Genomic DNA, 16,255 nt, shown 5'->3' with positions numbered 1-16,255 from the left:
TTTTTTTTAATCATTTTGCTTTTTTCTTTTTTTTATCAAGCTCTTCTCTCAAACCTTTATTTGATTTAATGTCAAAGAGTATTTTCATAGACCAGCCTTTAAGGTGTCGTGGATAAATGCAACAAAATAAAATGTTACAACCAAGACAAAAACTGGTGTTTTATAAATATAATAATAAACACGAATTCGTTTGTGTAACTTTATTAGCAGCGTCTTCCTGAAATGCGCCAACAACATTGAGAGTAACATCCTCCTCTCTGCCCCTTAATGCACTCTGGTCGCTATGGTAATGCGTAAATATTTCTTTCAAAATAAGACGCACAACTACAACATGGGAAAAGACCCAGGGAAACCAAGTTAACGATAAAAACCCTGAAAACCATAAATTTCACACCGGAGCTTAAACTCTCACGGCCCGGTACCAAACGACTCAGGGAATGGTACCGGTCCATGGCCCGGGGGTTGGGGACCGCTGTACTATACTGCTTTGGGTGACATCCTATTCTTAATAGGATGTCCACTCAGCCTTTGGAGCTATTACAGCTTCAAACATTCTGGGAAGGCTTTCCAGAAGGTTTTGAAATGTGTTTATGGGAATTTTTGATCATTCTTTCAGAACCACATCTGTGAAGTCAAACACTGATGTTGGATGAGAAGACACAAAGTTGTCCAAAATGTCTTGGTATGCTGAAACCTTAAGATTTTATTTCACTGGATCTAAGGGACTGAGCCTAACTTGTAAAAAAAAAAAAACCCAAAATCACACAGTGGTTCTTGAGCTAGTCTGAACATCACATGAAGTTTGGAGGTCTGTAGTGATTGACTCTGCAGAAAGTTGGAGACCCCTGCGCACTATGTGTCTCACCATCCTCTGACCCACTCTCTGATTTTACGAGGCCTGCCACGTCATGGCTGAGTTGCTGTCGTTCCTAATCACTTCTACTTCTACTTCAGTTGACTTTGGATTATTTAGTAGTGAGAAAGATTCATGACTGTACTTGTTGCACAGGTGGGATCCTGTCACCACACTGGAATTCACTGAACTCCTAAGAACGACTCATTCTTTCACAAATGTTTGTAGAAGCAGTCTGCATGCCTATGTGCTTGATTTTATACACCTGTGCCCAAAGAAGTGATTTGAGCACTTGAACTTAGTATTTGAATGGGTGATTGAATACTTTTGGCAATGCAGTATATGTCTCCTCATATACCTAGTGTGAACGATCTCACCCTCAGTTGCTTTATCCTGCCCAACTGCTCAGATACATATGTGACCACAGGGCTAATTTTTGTCCAGTACAAACTCCCCTATTTGTGCTCTCATTTTCTGTATCCCCATCAGTCTCCTTGTTTCCTCTATTTCCAGAGACCCAGACATCTCCTCAAAACAGAACCTTTAGGCTAGCCAGACTGGCAATAACAGAATGAAAGCTGTCTGAAATTAGGTTTTCAGTCCAAAAGAGCTGACTTCCTCTTAAGAAAAAAAAAAGCTGGTTAGGGGAGGATGAAAGAATCCTCTTATGTCAGTAAACTCGTTTCACCATCACCACTGTGCCATGCTAGCCCTGTGTTATCTACGTGTATTTTTGTTGGAACTTGTAGTTTTGGGAGTTGAGTGGCAAAATGGGATTTTTTTTTTCTCCCCACACCAAGAGGACCAAGAGGGCAAAGATAAGAGAGAGTCCCCTCTCAGCATTAACTACAGAAAATAAGAGCGAGGGAAAGGCGGAGAGCATTAACTGCACAGATAGAGGAGTTAATGGCTAACACAGCAATGCTGTGAAACATACAAACTATACAGAGATCTTGCACTGTCCTGTGAGGAGCATCAACATTTATCTGTGGGCTAATCTGAGTTCATCCCTGGTTGGATTTTAGTCTCATAGATTGGGGCAGTAGTACATGTAATCAAATCTCTCCTAGGCTTTTTAATAAGTGCATATTTAACTCTCCTCAATTTTATTTTATTTACTTAACATCAGTTCACAACAACAGTCACTTCAGGGTGCTTCATATCTTATGTAAAAACCCTACAATATGACATGTAAAGCAGGATTTTGTCCAGGCTCAAAATGGAATTTTTGTGAGCACAAATGTTCACACATAAGCACATTTGGTCTGCATATATTTAAAGCAATGAGTCTGTGTTACCTTACTTAACAGAGGTCCATGCATATTCCTTTTATTCTTGGCAATTTGATTAAAAATGTATTTTATGCTTGAGTAAATTAAACCCCCACTCAAACAGAGCTGGTGGAGAAATATTTTTATTGCAGTTCTGGTAATTTTCCTTTGCGGGAGAAAACCAAAGCCTCACTGTCTAGATAAATATTAGTCCTCATTTCAGCTGAGTGCATTTATATCATTTATGTTTCCATTAGTTTATTCTTTGCTTTGCTCTCAGCCTGACTATGTGCATCTCCGTTCCTTAAGTTTAGGACAGTATGCAGCGTTACAAGAAGCATAAAGAGCATGAGAGTGAACAATCAATAGGGAGTAACTAACAGGGAAAGCTTTTCATTTGTGCCTTTCAGACATTTCAACTCCCTTGATGGCAACAACTAATAACTGCGACCCTCAGAGCAGTAGTGATAGCACTTGTGATTTTATTATTCCGCTGAGAAATGTTTTTTTTATTTATTTCCGAAACATCACAGCAGTTTGGTTATTGTTTATACAGTCTGACTAAAAACCAGTCAACAACAGTAGTACAGGGGGACACCAAACAAAGGGCATGAGAAGACAGCCACAGCTCAACCCTTTAAGGAAGCAATGGAAACTGCCTGGAGAATAAAGTGTGTAATAAAGAAGGAAAGCAGAGGCTGTGAATCTGGAATGCTGACTGGTTTGTCTGAGCTGTCAGCCCCAAAGTGTTCGTCCTTCAGTCCTCAGTGATGTGTGAATGAATGCGCAAGCATCACCGCTTGTGACCTTGTTTCGGTGTCAGTCTGAGTTCATGCACACGTCTGTCTTTTTGGTATGTTCATATTAATTAGTTGCAGTTATTCCATCTTACCAGTACTTCAGGTGTAGCAGGAAGGTTTGCCTCCAGAAGAGTTTTGTCCTGCATGCAGGTATTTGTCATGTGTTTTTTAAATAACACCTTGCCATTACTCCTACTCCTGATAATCGACTACTAGCACTCATACCACTAATACAGACATAATAGGAAAATCTGATTACACTGTTACATTTCCTATTTTTAAATGTTAATCTGGCTGCAGTGCTGTGCCATACTCTGATTATATGTTGATCTTGATAATATTTTTGTGTGACACCACTGAAAGTTTTTTTTCTCTCTATTTTTGTCTTGGCATACTGTATTATCTGAATTAAACTTCACAAGCACATTGCAAGCCTACCAGGGCCCCACTGGGCCTGTGTGCCAGGATGCACTTATGCCACAGCCATTCGTCCATCTGTCCACAATTAAAAAGAATCACTTCTCCTCCTACAACATTTTCAGAATTTAATCAGACAAGTGCACATTGATCACCTAATGAGTCTTCACGTGTGTTCAAGGTCAAGCTTACAGGCACTTTTCTACTTTCACAAGAATTGCACCACCTCCTAGAGTATTGTACAGATTTTAGTGGAATTTTGCCACATTGATCATGTAATTAGTTTTCACTTACACTGAGTTTAAGGTCAAGATTACATTTGTTTTTTCTGAGCAATAACCTGGGGTTTGTGAGTGATCGTGAGCAGGGTAAGGTACTGCATCACTCATGTTCTGGTTAGTCAGTGCAGGTATTTGTTAATGCATCTTATTCGCTGTTCTACTAATTAATATGGGCTAAATCATTCATTGCTTCATCTAAATGCAGTGCTAGATTGCTGGTATAACGGTGCGCTTGAATTGAGAAAAAAAAAAACAAACCCAAAAACTCCTGTATCTCTTTTCTCCTGTATGCATATTCTACCACCCACTCCACCCACTGCTTCATGTCCTTCCCTCTTTTATTTTTCACTATCAGTAATAAAAACTTTGAAAAGGAAAAGGACACCACCTCATCTCTGGTTGTCATTAAAGTGTATGCATTTGTATTTGTAGGCCCGTGTCCCTACATGCAATGCTTCGCTTGACCCTTTGACATAAATGGCCCTGTCTATTATGTCTCCTCATTAAGATATTTATCTGTGGTCGTGTTTGGTCTGCCCCTTCTTCGTCTTCATTTGTTCTTTCTCTCACTTGTCCCTCTCCTCAGACTTGGGTTACGCACCTCCATCAGATGGCGTTCTGCCTGGCTGAGCTGCACTTGTGGTCCACTAAGGGCTCACTTCAAGTTAAAGGTACAACTTATCAACATGTTCAATCTCCCTCCCCTCTCTCCTGGATTCCCTCCTTTCCTCTTTCTCCCTCTGCCTTGTTCTGGCTCTTTCTGTCATCACTCACTTTGTTGATGCACTTTCTAAGTACTTAGATCTACTTTTGCAATCTGACTTTCACTTCACATCATTTTTCAACGAATCTGTTTGCACTTTCTCCTGATTTCAGTGTTTATTGCATCATACCTTAAATTCTTTATATTGTTTTTACCTTTTTTGAACACAAGCAGTTACAGAAACCAGGAAGACATCCATGTGTTGGCCAAGGATTCCAGATTTGTTGACAAGGAAAGATTTAATATCTTATCCACTTTCTAGCCTCCCTTCTTCCTATTTTGCTAAAATGCCTTTCCCACTACAAGGTCGCTAGTTTAAAAATACAAATAAATGAAACAAAAGCTAACTAAAAAGAGTCATCTGGCTTTGAGAAGCTTTTTCCAAACAGTGCTGTACAAGACCTGAAAACTATTGACATTGAGAAACTGCCTTGTTGGGCCAAGTGTGGTCTAAGTTTTACTTTTCTGGTAGTTTTTGTGAGGTACCCTACTCTTCACCTATCAGTCCATCTCGTTTCTCCATTTTCTTGTTTTCTCTTCCCTTCCTTTCTGTCTTGTCTTTCACAGTCTGCTGAGCTTCAGGCGAAGATAGTGTCTCTCTGAGGCTGTGTGTGTGTGTGTGTGTGTGTGTGTGTGTGTGTGTGTGTGTGTGTGTATCAGCCTATGTGTACACACAGAGGTACGGGAGGGTGTTTATCATAGGTGACAGTGACATATCCTTATTTGTTTGTTATTTTTTTCTCCCCGCTGTGTGTGTTTTCTGCTATCTGAGAAAACGTGGATAGATCCATCTGAGGGAAGAGACCTGGTCGCTGAGGTGTGACGCTCCCTATCACCACCTTTCTTACATCATATACGCCTACCTCAGAAACAAAAGTATAGAACTTAGAAAAGCAGTACAGTGCTGTGAAATGCTGTGTGTGTGTATGTGTTCTGCATGTGCTAATCACATTTTTAATAACCGCTGACAGCATTGCACAGCTCGACTACTTTTGCACAGGGGGACCTCAACAGAAGTCAACAGATTTTAAATAAGGATGCTGATTTGATCTAGAGACTGCCACATGAGGACATCAACACAGAATTAATTGGGGTTTGTGTCCTTATGTGGAAAAACCGAGAATTTTGCATAACAAAAAATTCCCGTATGAAGCCTTTTAATTCCTTAATTGTAGACAAAAAAGGAAGCAAGCTTACAATCTTTCTGTTACTTGTGCTTCATTGCTGCTTGGGAACCAAAAGGCCTGATTTTGATTTCCGTGTGTCCGTAATTATTTCTTGTGTTGGTGCATCAAGTGGTGCTAATCACAAAGTCGTCATGTCCTGATGTTTTTTTACGAGGTGTCAGCGGGTTGACACCTCGGGTTGAAAGAAATAGAATGAAATAGAAGATAGGACTTTTTTTTACCCTCCTGTGTCCCCGGTCTTTGTTGTGGTCAGTTTTGTTTTTTTAGGGGCAGAAATATTTGTCTCTGTAGTTTTTTCACTTCTTTCTTTCCCTCACATCAATTCCAATAGTTTTAGCAGTCTCCCTCCAGGAATTTGCTGACTTTTGTAAGTCCTTATACTGATGCTATGATTATTATCCTTTATACTGAGGCAATGATTGTTGTTCTGTCACTGATAAATTAAACAGCTGTGGCAAAAAAGTGCTGAACAGGCAAACCATAACAGTTGCAGCCTGCATAGACCCGACATGTAGTTACTTTTCTCTGATTTTGTACGCTAACCATTATTTGACATTTTGCCCACTTAAGCAGGATACTATTAAATTATACGATTACAGGATATAATTAAAAGTAAGGTAAAATGTGGTGATCGACTTTGAACAACTCGAACTTTAATAATGTGTTCGTCTGGATATGCGACAGGACTTCAGGTGTCTCTTGGTAAACAAATCTTTCCTTGCATCATCTGTGTTAAATATGTGCTGTAGGTGTGCAATAATGTCTTCCGAAACCCTACGCTGTAACTTGTGCCACTGTGCACATTGCATAAATGCGTCTGCAATGACTGTGATTGGTGTATTTAGTAAGATTTTCTCCTGTGCATTTATAGTGACTACATTTTTTGCTGTACTTGGATAAAATGCAAAAGTATAAATCATGAATTTCCCGTGACACAAATGGATCACGAAAGGTTTTTCTTTCAAAACACAGATCCACGTGATTTGAGGACATCTTAGTCATTGTTTAATCTAGATCATATTATGTCTGTCAGAAAGCAACCCTAAACTGTTACTTAAGGCTGTGGGTTTTCAGTGAGATGCATTTGCAAGACTGAATCTGTCCTAATTTTTAAAACCAAGCAATTTTTGCATATGTTTCCCATACGGTATGTGTGGTATATGTGTTTGTTTGTCTGTCTGTATGTGTTTGTGTGTCTGCCATCAGCCCTCCTGTTGTATTAGTGTGACCTGGCCTCAGGAGCAGCAGCAGAGGCAGCAAGAGTAGTGGAGCGATAAAGAAACGATGTGTTGTGCGAATCTGAAGCTGGCTGCTTATGGTTTTGGGGCCTGCAGGAATAACTCTCACAGAAAAAGTCTCAGCTCAGCAGTTTGTGTGCGTATGTGTGTATATTTATCTGTGCGCATATATGTGGGTGTGTGTGTGTTTTTGTGCTTGTTGCATGCCCTGTGTATGTCGGTCATACGTTTCTGTAGCTGTCCACAGACTCTTTATCTGCTTTTTTTAAATGTATATGTTGCATGTGTGTAAATCAGTGTTTGTCCCTTAGGTGGGATGGGTGAAGGCACACTCCTGTCTTTACTAATACCCCTCAGCCCCCCTTCTATATTGGCTCGGACCCCCCCCAGCCCACCCTACCACCTCCTCCTTCTCCCTCACAGGGTCTTATCTAAACTGTGGTGCTGGCAGACGGGACAGGCCACTAGCTGATAGCGATTGTTTATCCCACGGTGCGAAATTGCTGATCTGTCTTCTGCTTTTTCCTGACAGCTAGATGTTCATCTCTCTCTCTCTCTTTCTCCCTCTCTTGCCCCACAGATACAGATATTGGCACCTATCAGTACTACGATAAAGGAGAGCCAGGTAAATAGTGTTTATATTGGATGTCTGTTTGTGTTTAAGATAAGTTGCATTTGCCTTGTTTTTGGGACGTATGCGATTTCCTTATATATAAAGAAGGGCTTTTTGCTGCCTCCTGACACACAGATTATTGGCCCTGCGTATTTTGGTGTCCTACACACATTGACTTGTCCACATAGAGGCTATTAGTATGTAGGATTTACACCCTAAAACCTTATATACACATGCACATACTGCTCACACACGAAAATTATATTAGGCCTCCTTGGTTCTATCTCTTACACTGCCTGTGTTCCTGTTGACCCGGGGTCCTGCCACATAGCGATAGGAAAACTAAGCTGTTGACTTTCTCCTGGATCACATAGCAAGAGGCCCCATGCAGTCCAGCTTCATATTGCCTCAGGCCAGGAGGCTTCCCTTACCATCAGGAAGTGCTCAAATCGCTCTCCCACCGTCTTTGCTGCCTGGGGACGTTCTCCCTTATCCTTCAGGTTTCTCCCCCTTTTTTCCCACATGAGTGGAAACTCTCTTTTGAGAGGATGGGCTACTATATTATCACTAACAAGCTTGTTTAGCAAACTGCATCCATAAACTACTGGGGAACAGTTAATAGATAGCTGAATAGTGCCAAGTAAAATACATTTAATACAAATAAAACACTAGAATTATACTAAATCTTCTTGGAGAGTCTTTTAAAACATTTAACCAAACAACAAATGCTGTTATTTCAAAAGGCACCACTGACACTGTTCCACGTCCAAGTGAAGCCAACAAAAGATTGCTGGTTCAATTCCAGTCAGAGACCTAAATCCCTTTAGGGGTTGTGTCAGGAGGGGCATGCGGTGTAAACCTCTGCCACATCAAACATGTGAAGCTACAATTTGTGATAAATGAGCTGCCCACGTAGCACTATAAAGTACTGCAGTTACACATGTTTCAATATGTAAAGTACAGTGACACACTTATATGGCTGAACTTTTAACATCACTCAGGCACAACAATAAAACCACTATCAAAGTGAAAATTCACTATGCTGCTGGGAAATCCTAGGGTTTTTTAGCACCTCGTCATGGGACATGAAGCATTCCCAGCTGGTCCCTGTGCCCCCATTTATTATAAAAGAAAATGATCAGGAGCAATCTGACAGACAGGTAGACTTGCCTTCCAAACTCCCCAGATTTCTATCCAGTTGGGCATCTACAAGATATGCCAGAACAACCCTGATCTATAGAAGCTCTACGCTGTAACCCACAAGACCCAACAGATCCGCTGCCAGTGTCCCAGTGCCAGACACCACAAGACACCCCCACAGATCCTGGTCCATCCCCTAACAAGTCAAAGCTGTTTTGGTGCCACGAGGAGGACTCACACGATACTACGTAGATTATTTTAATGTTTTAGCTGATAAGTTTTTTTCTTTTTTGTTTTGTTGTTTTAGCCCAAGAGTCTATCTTACCCTGAGATTTGTCAGCTTATATAAAAGAATTGACATGTTTTTAATTCTGTAGGTTTTGCTTCATTTTCAGTGGAAAATATCAGGACTTGTCTTATCTGAAGACATTTCAATATTTTCATCTGCTGCAATTGGTGAGATGTTTTTGGCAAAACTACTGTACTTTTTTTTTTAAAACGACTGCTCACATTTTTATGTTTGACTGCTTGGAAGTAATGCAAAGATCTGATCGAACTTGAAATTAATATTACTAATTATATAATGAATATTACTTTATAACCACAATAATGTAGACACTTGGGTTTTTATGCATCTAACAAAGGTTAATTGATATTAGCCTTAGCATTCATGTGGCTTTTTAAGTTTTAAGTTTGATTTGTTTGGGTGAACCAAAATCTAAAATCTGGGACCATCCTCTTTCACCTTACACACAGTGGTTTGGTTTGGTACATATTTTAAATGGAACGGGTTTAACTAATCGTATCTTCCGGTGTAGTGTAGATATAGACCTAAATATCTTTGTTTCATCAGTTCTGTAACATTCCTGTAATCTGTCGCAGTCTCACACTATATGTTTCAGCGCCTTTGTCATGGATTTCCTTTGCTTTGTCATAGTTTTCTGTTTTGTTCTTATTTTGTGTACAGTAAGTCTCCCTGTCTCGTCTCTCCTCTCCGTCTTCCTTTCGCTCTCATCAGGAGGTTTTCTCCCTTCTCTCTCATCTGAGAAGCTGCCTTCTCTTTCATTCCAATCTTCAGTGTAGAGACGATGCTCTTGCTCCAAATCCTTTCATTTGGAGGATTACTAAAGTGTGGCTTGATATCAGAGTGGAGGGAGGAGTGGGGAAGCCGTGGGAGGAGGAGGGAGGGGAGAATCACAATCCAAAAGTATCACAACATTTTCACACAGCGGTGTAACGATAGCTTGGGTCATGATTCGATTTCATATACAATAGATTACATTGGATTACAATAGAATTTGAATGTTTTCTTTTGTCTGTGGCATTCAGCTTATATAAATAAGAGAAACTTTGTATGCAAAACTTTAAAAAACTGCATAACAATGATCTCCATAATGAGGTGGCATGTTTTGAAATGTAAAGATCCCTACAGGCCTGTAGTATTACAAAGCCTCTATAAAAATGGGTTTTGATTTTTGATGTTTCTCTTCAACACTGAATGTTCATATTAGACCAAATAAGCAACGTTCAAGTTGAAAACAACTTAAAGCATTTTTTGGTATGCAGAAATTGCTTTATTAGAATTATGTGGGTATGGTTAGATTAATTTTGATTGGTGGTGACAAAAAAAGTCCTCAGATTTTCAGTAACAGTATGCAATATCACCTTTTGTACCATGTGTTTATGCAGGACCTCGTCACTTATAGGTACAAAGCTGAGAAAAGCAACATTTTCTACTTTGCATGTGTGTAAAGTTTTTTGGGTTTTTTTTTAGTTTTTTTACTTTTTTGGTCATTTAAGCAAAATTCACATGTTTTGTTTTGGTGTTTTTTTTTAAAACACATTGTAAAAAAATTAATCTTTGTATATCGGTAAGACTTCAATGATTGGTTGGTCACTCTAGCCATGAGCATCATTAAAATCAGATTTTGTGTCTAGTTGTTTGTGTTTACCTTTGTTGCTTCCACCTGTCCCCACTAGAGGGAGACCCAAGCTCACTGGAGCAGCTCTGGGGGTCCCCAGCAGCCAGCCCCCCCTCTCCACGCTCCACAGCCCCAGAGCAGGTGCCCATGTCTGGGCCTGTCTGGCCCTTCACCCCCTTATCTGATTAATACTACTAATCCTGGAGGTGTTCCTGCCTGCCAGAGAGGCGGGCCACCAGACTGGCCACTGTCTTGCTCAGGGCAGCCAGGCCGTAAGGCATGGTTGTGGGTTGTACTTTGCCAACATGACCCCTTGGAGCTAAGGGGATGTTTGAGCTCCAGCTTAGTTTTCTTTTTCTGTCTACATCATATAATAAAACTAGATAGCATATTTAAATAATCCCAAATATTGTCCTTTTTTGTATTTTCTATATATTCCAATAATTCTAATAAATCCCTTAATATGGCTTCTTTATTGTTCCCAGCCATTTCCCTGGATCATCACTACTACAATGACAAACTCCAGTTCTGTGAAGGTAAGTTTTCCAGCAGTTTCCAAAGAGTGATTGTCACAATTGTGTCTTTCTTTGAGCTCTGGTCATCTCGCCATTGGATGACCATCCTTCAGAAATCACTGCAATACTCAGTCAGCTGTCCTGTTTTCCTCTTTTCGCTCTCTCCCACCCTCTCTTCCCTCACACTCGCGCTGCTTTTCACCCAGTGGTGGAATACAAACACCCTTATCAGGAGACGAACACTCATCCCCCTGCCCTCTTCTCCCTCCCCTCGCTCTCCTGCCCCCTCCTGCACTCACCCTCCACATTCTCATTTGCATGTATCTGTTTACCTCTTCTTCCCACTTATTCTTAATAGAGAAACCCCACTCCTTAATGGTTCGTTTCTATAAAGATGAAAAGAGAGGCTGTAAAATACACAGATAGGCAAGTGATTGCACCACATTGGAAACACCACTCCTTCATTTCCTTTTTTTCCCCCCACTGAACTTCATGTATATGTGTGGGCAGAAGCACAAATTCAATTAACTGTTTTTTTTTTTTCATTCTATATGCTTCTTTCCCTCTGTTTAACCACTAGAGATGGAGGGGGGAGAAATGGAGGGCTGGAAAATTAAAATAAGGGGGGCCTTGGTGTGGTACTGGTTGAGATATGTTCTGCTAAATGTGAGCTTGCATTTAGGAGATAACTTGTATAAGAGCACCAGAAGTCCTTGATTCTCCTCAAGTATCGGTTTGTGTGCTTTAAAGGGACATTTTGCTTTCAGTAGAATATTTTTGCTTTATAAAGTAAAGTGTAAACAACTCACATACCTGCTGGTACTCCGTTGGTTGTACCATTAATTTATAGATAAGGAGATATGTCTTTTAAATGTCTCACATTTTTGTTAATAGCTCCAATCAGGGTGCCTGTCAATAACAGTCAATTAAACTTGAACTTTATTAAGTACTGTGTGGTGCATGTGTTAGTGTTATTTCGATAATATGATAAAGATGAAAATGATGTATATGATGCTTAAAAAATTGGAAAATATGCAGGTGAGGTGAAGGCAGTGGCGCAAATCAAAAGATACATCTATTCATTCATTTTCTTCCACTTATCCAATTCAGTAGTAGCAGTTTTAGTGTTGGGGGCACATATGACTCATGAGATAGAACTGCTCATCTACTAGGTTGGTGGTTTCATCGCAGACTCCATATGTTGGAAGCGAATCACAAATTGACCCCAGTGCATCCGTCAGAGTGTGAGTGTGTGTGAGTAATGGTTAGAAAGCCTTAATTAAAGGTATAGATTAAAAACACTGAACAGTCCTTTTTCCATTTACTTGTTTAGGTTTAGGGAAAAGTTGAAATACTTCTGCTTCTAGTACATGCTTTGACACTCTGGAAGTTACTAATCATTTAAGAAACTTTTTATTTGCAATCATTAAAAAAATGCATAATGTAGTTCTACTAAAAGCTAATTTCTTTATATATCACAATAAACATATATTATAACCTAATCAATTATATCACTGTTAAAAGTACAATGAAGAAATTACCAAAGTTTATTATCAATTTACATTCTTTAATGTATTTTAGGTATTATACAGTGTTACATTTAAGATAAGATGTCATTAGTGCCCTATTTGTATAAAATATGCAAAGTAAATCCAAAAACGCCTAATTAACCAGTTTTATCATTGGCTATCAAGCCAATCTTTTTCAGAGGCTCTTTAAAACCTCTGACTGTTCTTTTCAGTACTGTCATTTCCACCTATGCACTATTGGCTACTTCCTCTTCTGCTCCAATTTCTTAAGTTTACTGGAAGAGAATGGATCAACTCAAAAAGAGAAACTCTTTCAATTAGTGTTTAGAATATATTTAGAATAGAAGTAAGCGTAAGCGTAAGGCTACATTTTTTTGGCCTGTACAATGACGCTGCAGGCAATAATAACATGTAAATCTCCACATAGAAAGGCCTCAACTGACTCAGACCAGGACCCTTCTGGCTGAGTGCTAACCATCAAACATCTGCACCACGGTAAATGCTGTAGAACTACTCAAATGTGTCCACATGTTGTACTTTTCTCCCACTAGATTACTTAGCAGAGCAAATAACTCTGTCTTTAGTTCTTTCAGTGCAGTAGATTACAAACTTCCTGAGGTAAGGTCAGCTTTATTGCCAAAGCTTTCAGTAAGGAGTTCCCCATTGCCTCCTCAAACCATATTTGTGGTTGAATCACGTGGAGGTTCATTTCGCTGTCTGCACTCTTAGCAAAGACAATTATGCTACAATCCTGGAAATCTGATGTTTGAAAAGTGGTAAAGGAATTAGAAAATGGATCACACCTAGAGAAAATTGTATACAAACAAAAAAGGGACCAATTAGAAGGAAATAGACTAAACTGACTGTTCAAATGATTGGTTATTGGTGCAACAGATAAACTAATAAGTCATTACTGATTAAACGACTGGCTATGTGATCATTCCCCGTGTTCCCATGTATGTGTTTGGTGTTTTTTAAAAACTTCTCTTTTTTGTACATCTGTAATGTGCAAACATTAATACACGTGTTTAAAAAAAATCTTAATAGTTATTGGATTTTTCTTTCTGTTTTTGAACTCAGACATTAATTGTTTGTCTTGGAGCAGTGCAGCAACTCTCTCTGCATGCATTCACAAACACAATCACTGGCATGTGGACCGCCTGCCTCATCTACCTACATCTCCTCATTCCACCTGGCCTTCATTCCTCATATCGTCTCTTCTCACACTCAGATCTCTATTAACTTTTATCATTTCCGGGTTTTGGGCGCCACATTCTTCTCAATTCCCATGAGTGGCTTTTTAAAAAATGTCCGTGTCTGTGTTAAAAAGTTAAGTCACATGATCTCCCGGCTTTTCTTGTGTTTTTCCTCTGTAGCTCGAGGCTATTCGTGGACTCCCAGGAACCGCCGACCAGAAAAGCTACGCGATTCGCTGAAGGAGTTGGAGGTACCCGCCTCCTCTTTTCAGTAGCCCCCACCACCAACTTCACCACCACCATCCCTCCTGGATGCCCCCCATCTTCTTCCTCCCTCTGGGGATTTTTGGAGTTTTCCCTTTCCGAAACGGCCGATTGATTAACAAATAGGGGCATTCTCTCTTTTCTCCCTCTCCCTTCACTCTCCCTGTCGTTCCCGTTTGTTCTCCTCTCTCCCTCTTCTCTCTCATCACCTCTCTTTCGGCCGAGCTCTGTCATCGAGGGGGATATTTGAGGGGATCAGGGGCCTGCCTGCAGCCCCCTCATCCCTCCTCTTCCTCCTTCTTCCCCTCGCTCTCCTACCCCCCTCCCTTCTTCCCCTCTGTACTTGTAGCAGTACAGACCTAGCTTTGTTTGGAACCTGTCTGTGGCTGTCACACACACAGATGCACACACACACACTTTCCCCACCCATCCACCTCCCTCCTCTCACCCGTAACCATTGTCTGAAACTAGAAACACCCCAGCTCACCTCCACACCCCACCCTCCGCCTCCTTTTCCATCCCTCTCTCCTCCCATCCAATCACCCCAGCTGGGTTTGGAATGTGGCAGGAATGACTGACCTTACACACACACACACACACACACACACACACACACACACACACACACACAGAGTTGTTACCTGCACCCCTTTCTCAACCCTCTTCCACCTCTTCATGAGCAGGAACTGCTGCAGTGACCTCCTGTGGTGGCAGTTGCCTGGTACTGTGTGCTACCAAGACAATTTATGCATTAGAAAGTTAGCGAATTGTGACTCCAGAAACTTACACAGACATATTTTTTGCTGTTTAATTTCCCACTCTGTCTAAAGCACCTGTCTGGTCTCAGCTCACTTTTGTTGCGTTACTTGGTTCAACTCTGTCTCTTTGTCTTTCTCTCCGTTTGTCCATCGTGCTCATTCAGGAACTGTTGCAGACCAACACCTGCATTCACACCAGATGGAGAAACAAGCACTGCTGCCAGGTATACACCCTCCTAAGCCCAAGACCTACTGTGTGGAAGTAGAGACACACACACATACACTCAGATATGTCTTTGTGGGTGAAGTTTCAAGAGTTTCTCTTTATTATACTACCGCTTACTAGTTCATCTCAAACAATATCAGTATAATTACAACATGGCATTTTTAAAAATCCCTAAGGCTGATTTGCATGTTGCTAATCCTGGTAAAAGCAAGTTTCTAGTTTTTTTAAATGTTAGTAATATGTGAATTTGTTTATTGTGTCATCCCCGAGCACGATCATTTCTTTAACCCCAAGTGATAACAGAGTAGTGAATCTGAGAGTTAAGCTAATTTCTTTAGAAATTAAACTTGTATTAAAATATCAGTTTTATTTTGCTAAGATTAACACAGAAAAATCCCCAAATTTCTTTAGCATCTAACCTACTAGTCCCTCTTTAGGACTCTCGGTTTATAAAAGAAAAATGATTTCCTTCACTATTTTCTTTCTTTCTTGAAATGAGCTAGAAAGACTCACTCTAGACATATTTCTAATATTAAAGATAATCTAAAGAGTAAACAAATTCAAACTATGCCACCAATCATAACAAGGATAAATAAACTGTATTTAATTCAAGTTCATTTTTCCCAGCTTCTTATGAGCATGAATGGAAGCCAGAAGCTGCTGTTTGAATTAGTAACATCATCCTTGGGTTGTAGTAGGAGCACGTAGAGCTGCACATCTCCTTTGGAGCCACGCATTTCTTGTCTTCTTTATGTCTTGATTATTGCTAAGTCAAAATGTGGTACATAGTCTCAACATTTAAGAAAATTACCTGGTTTAATTTCAGATGATAAACTTCATATGTGATGTCTTCTACATCACTAGAAGTCAATTTTCGCCGTTTTATGCAATGCATGCTTCACGTTTCCACATTAAAGTTCTTCCCAAAGTTACCTGTTGGATTTTAATTGTGATGTTACACTTCCTCCTCATAGGTGCACACCTTGTACATTATCTGTGACATTAAATGGGCTTTAAACTCAACAAAGGAGCTGCTCATTGTTGAATGGTGTAATAGAGAGACTAGACTAAATCTCTTTTAGCTGTAGTCATTCTGAGGTTTCTGTTTTTGTGTGTGCTGTCCTGCAGGTCATGCTCAGCAGTGGAGTGCTGGTGACCCTGACTGTACAAGGACCTCAGCTCGAACAACTGTGTATAGACCGTACATTAGTGGGCCGACTACCAGCCAGCACGGTGACGCATGGTTAGTTGTAGAGGCACACTGACATAATGAATTCTTTAC

The 16,255-nt window shown here is 40.2% G+C and overlaps 1 protein-coding gene across 6 annotated transcripts in view; it reads left to right on the top strand.

Moving 5' to 3' along the window:
• Nucleotides 1–16,255, top strand: part of wdpcp (WD repeat containing planar cell polarity effector) — an 86,785-nt gene that overhangs the window by 19,345 nt on the left and 51,185 nt on the right. For 4 of the 6 annotated variants that reach the window (XR_013101337.1, XR_013101336.1, XM_004553466.3 and 1 more), the window contains 8 exons: nt 4,209–4,293; nt 6,779–6,946; nt 7,391–7,435; nt 8,959–9,019; nt 10,971–11,021; nt 13,906–13,976; nt 14,912–14,971; nt 16,102–16,216. Coding sequence is in view for 4 of the 6 variants with exons in the window: in XM_004553466.3 (XP_004553523.2) it covers nt 6,857–6,946; nt 7,391–7,435; nt 8,959–9,019; nt 10,971–11,021; nt 13,906–13,976; nt 14,912–14,971; nt 16,102–16,216 (493 nt within the window). In the remaining 2 variants the exon portion in view is untranslated. Of the gene's footprint in view, nt 1–4,208; nt 4,294–6,778; nt 6,947–7,390; nt 7,436–8,958; nt 9,020–10,970; nt 11,022–13,905; nt 13,977–14,911; nt 14,972–16,101; nt 16,217–16,255 lie in introns of those variants that run through there. The other 2 variants (XM_004553467.5, XM_076891477.1) reach the window with 1 other exon arrangement.

This window comes from Maylandia zebra, linkage group LG13, assembly GCF_041146795.1.
Source record: "Maylandia zebra isolate NMK-2024a linkage group LG13, Mzebra_GT3a, whole genome shotgun sequence".
NCBI lineage: Eukaryota > Metazoa > Chordata > Actinopteri > Cichliformes > Cichlidae > Maylandia > Maylandia zebra.
The sequence above is the reverse complement of the archived record's forward strand: the minus strand, read 5'-3'. Positions and strand labels throughout refer to the sequence as shown.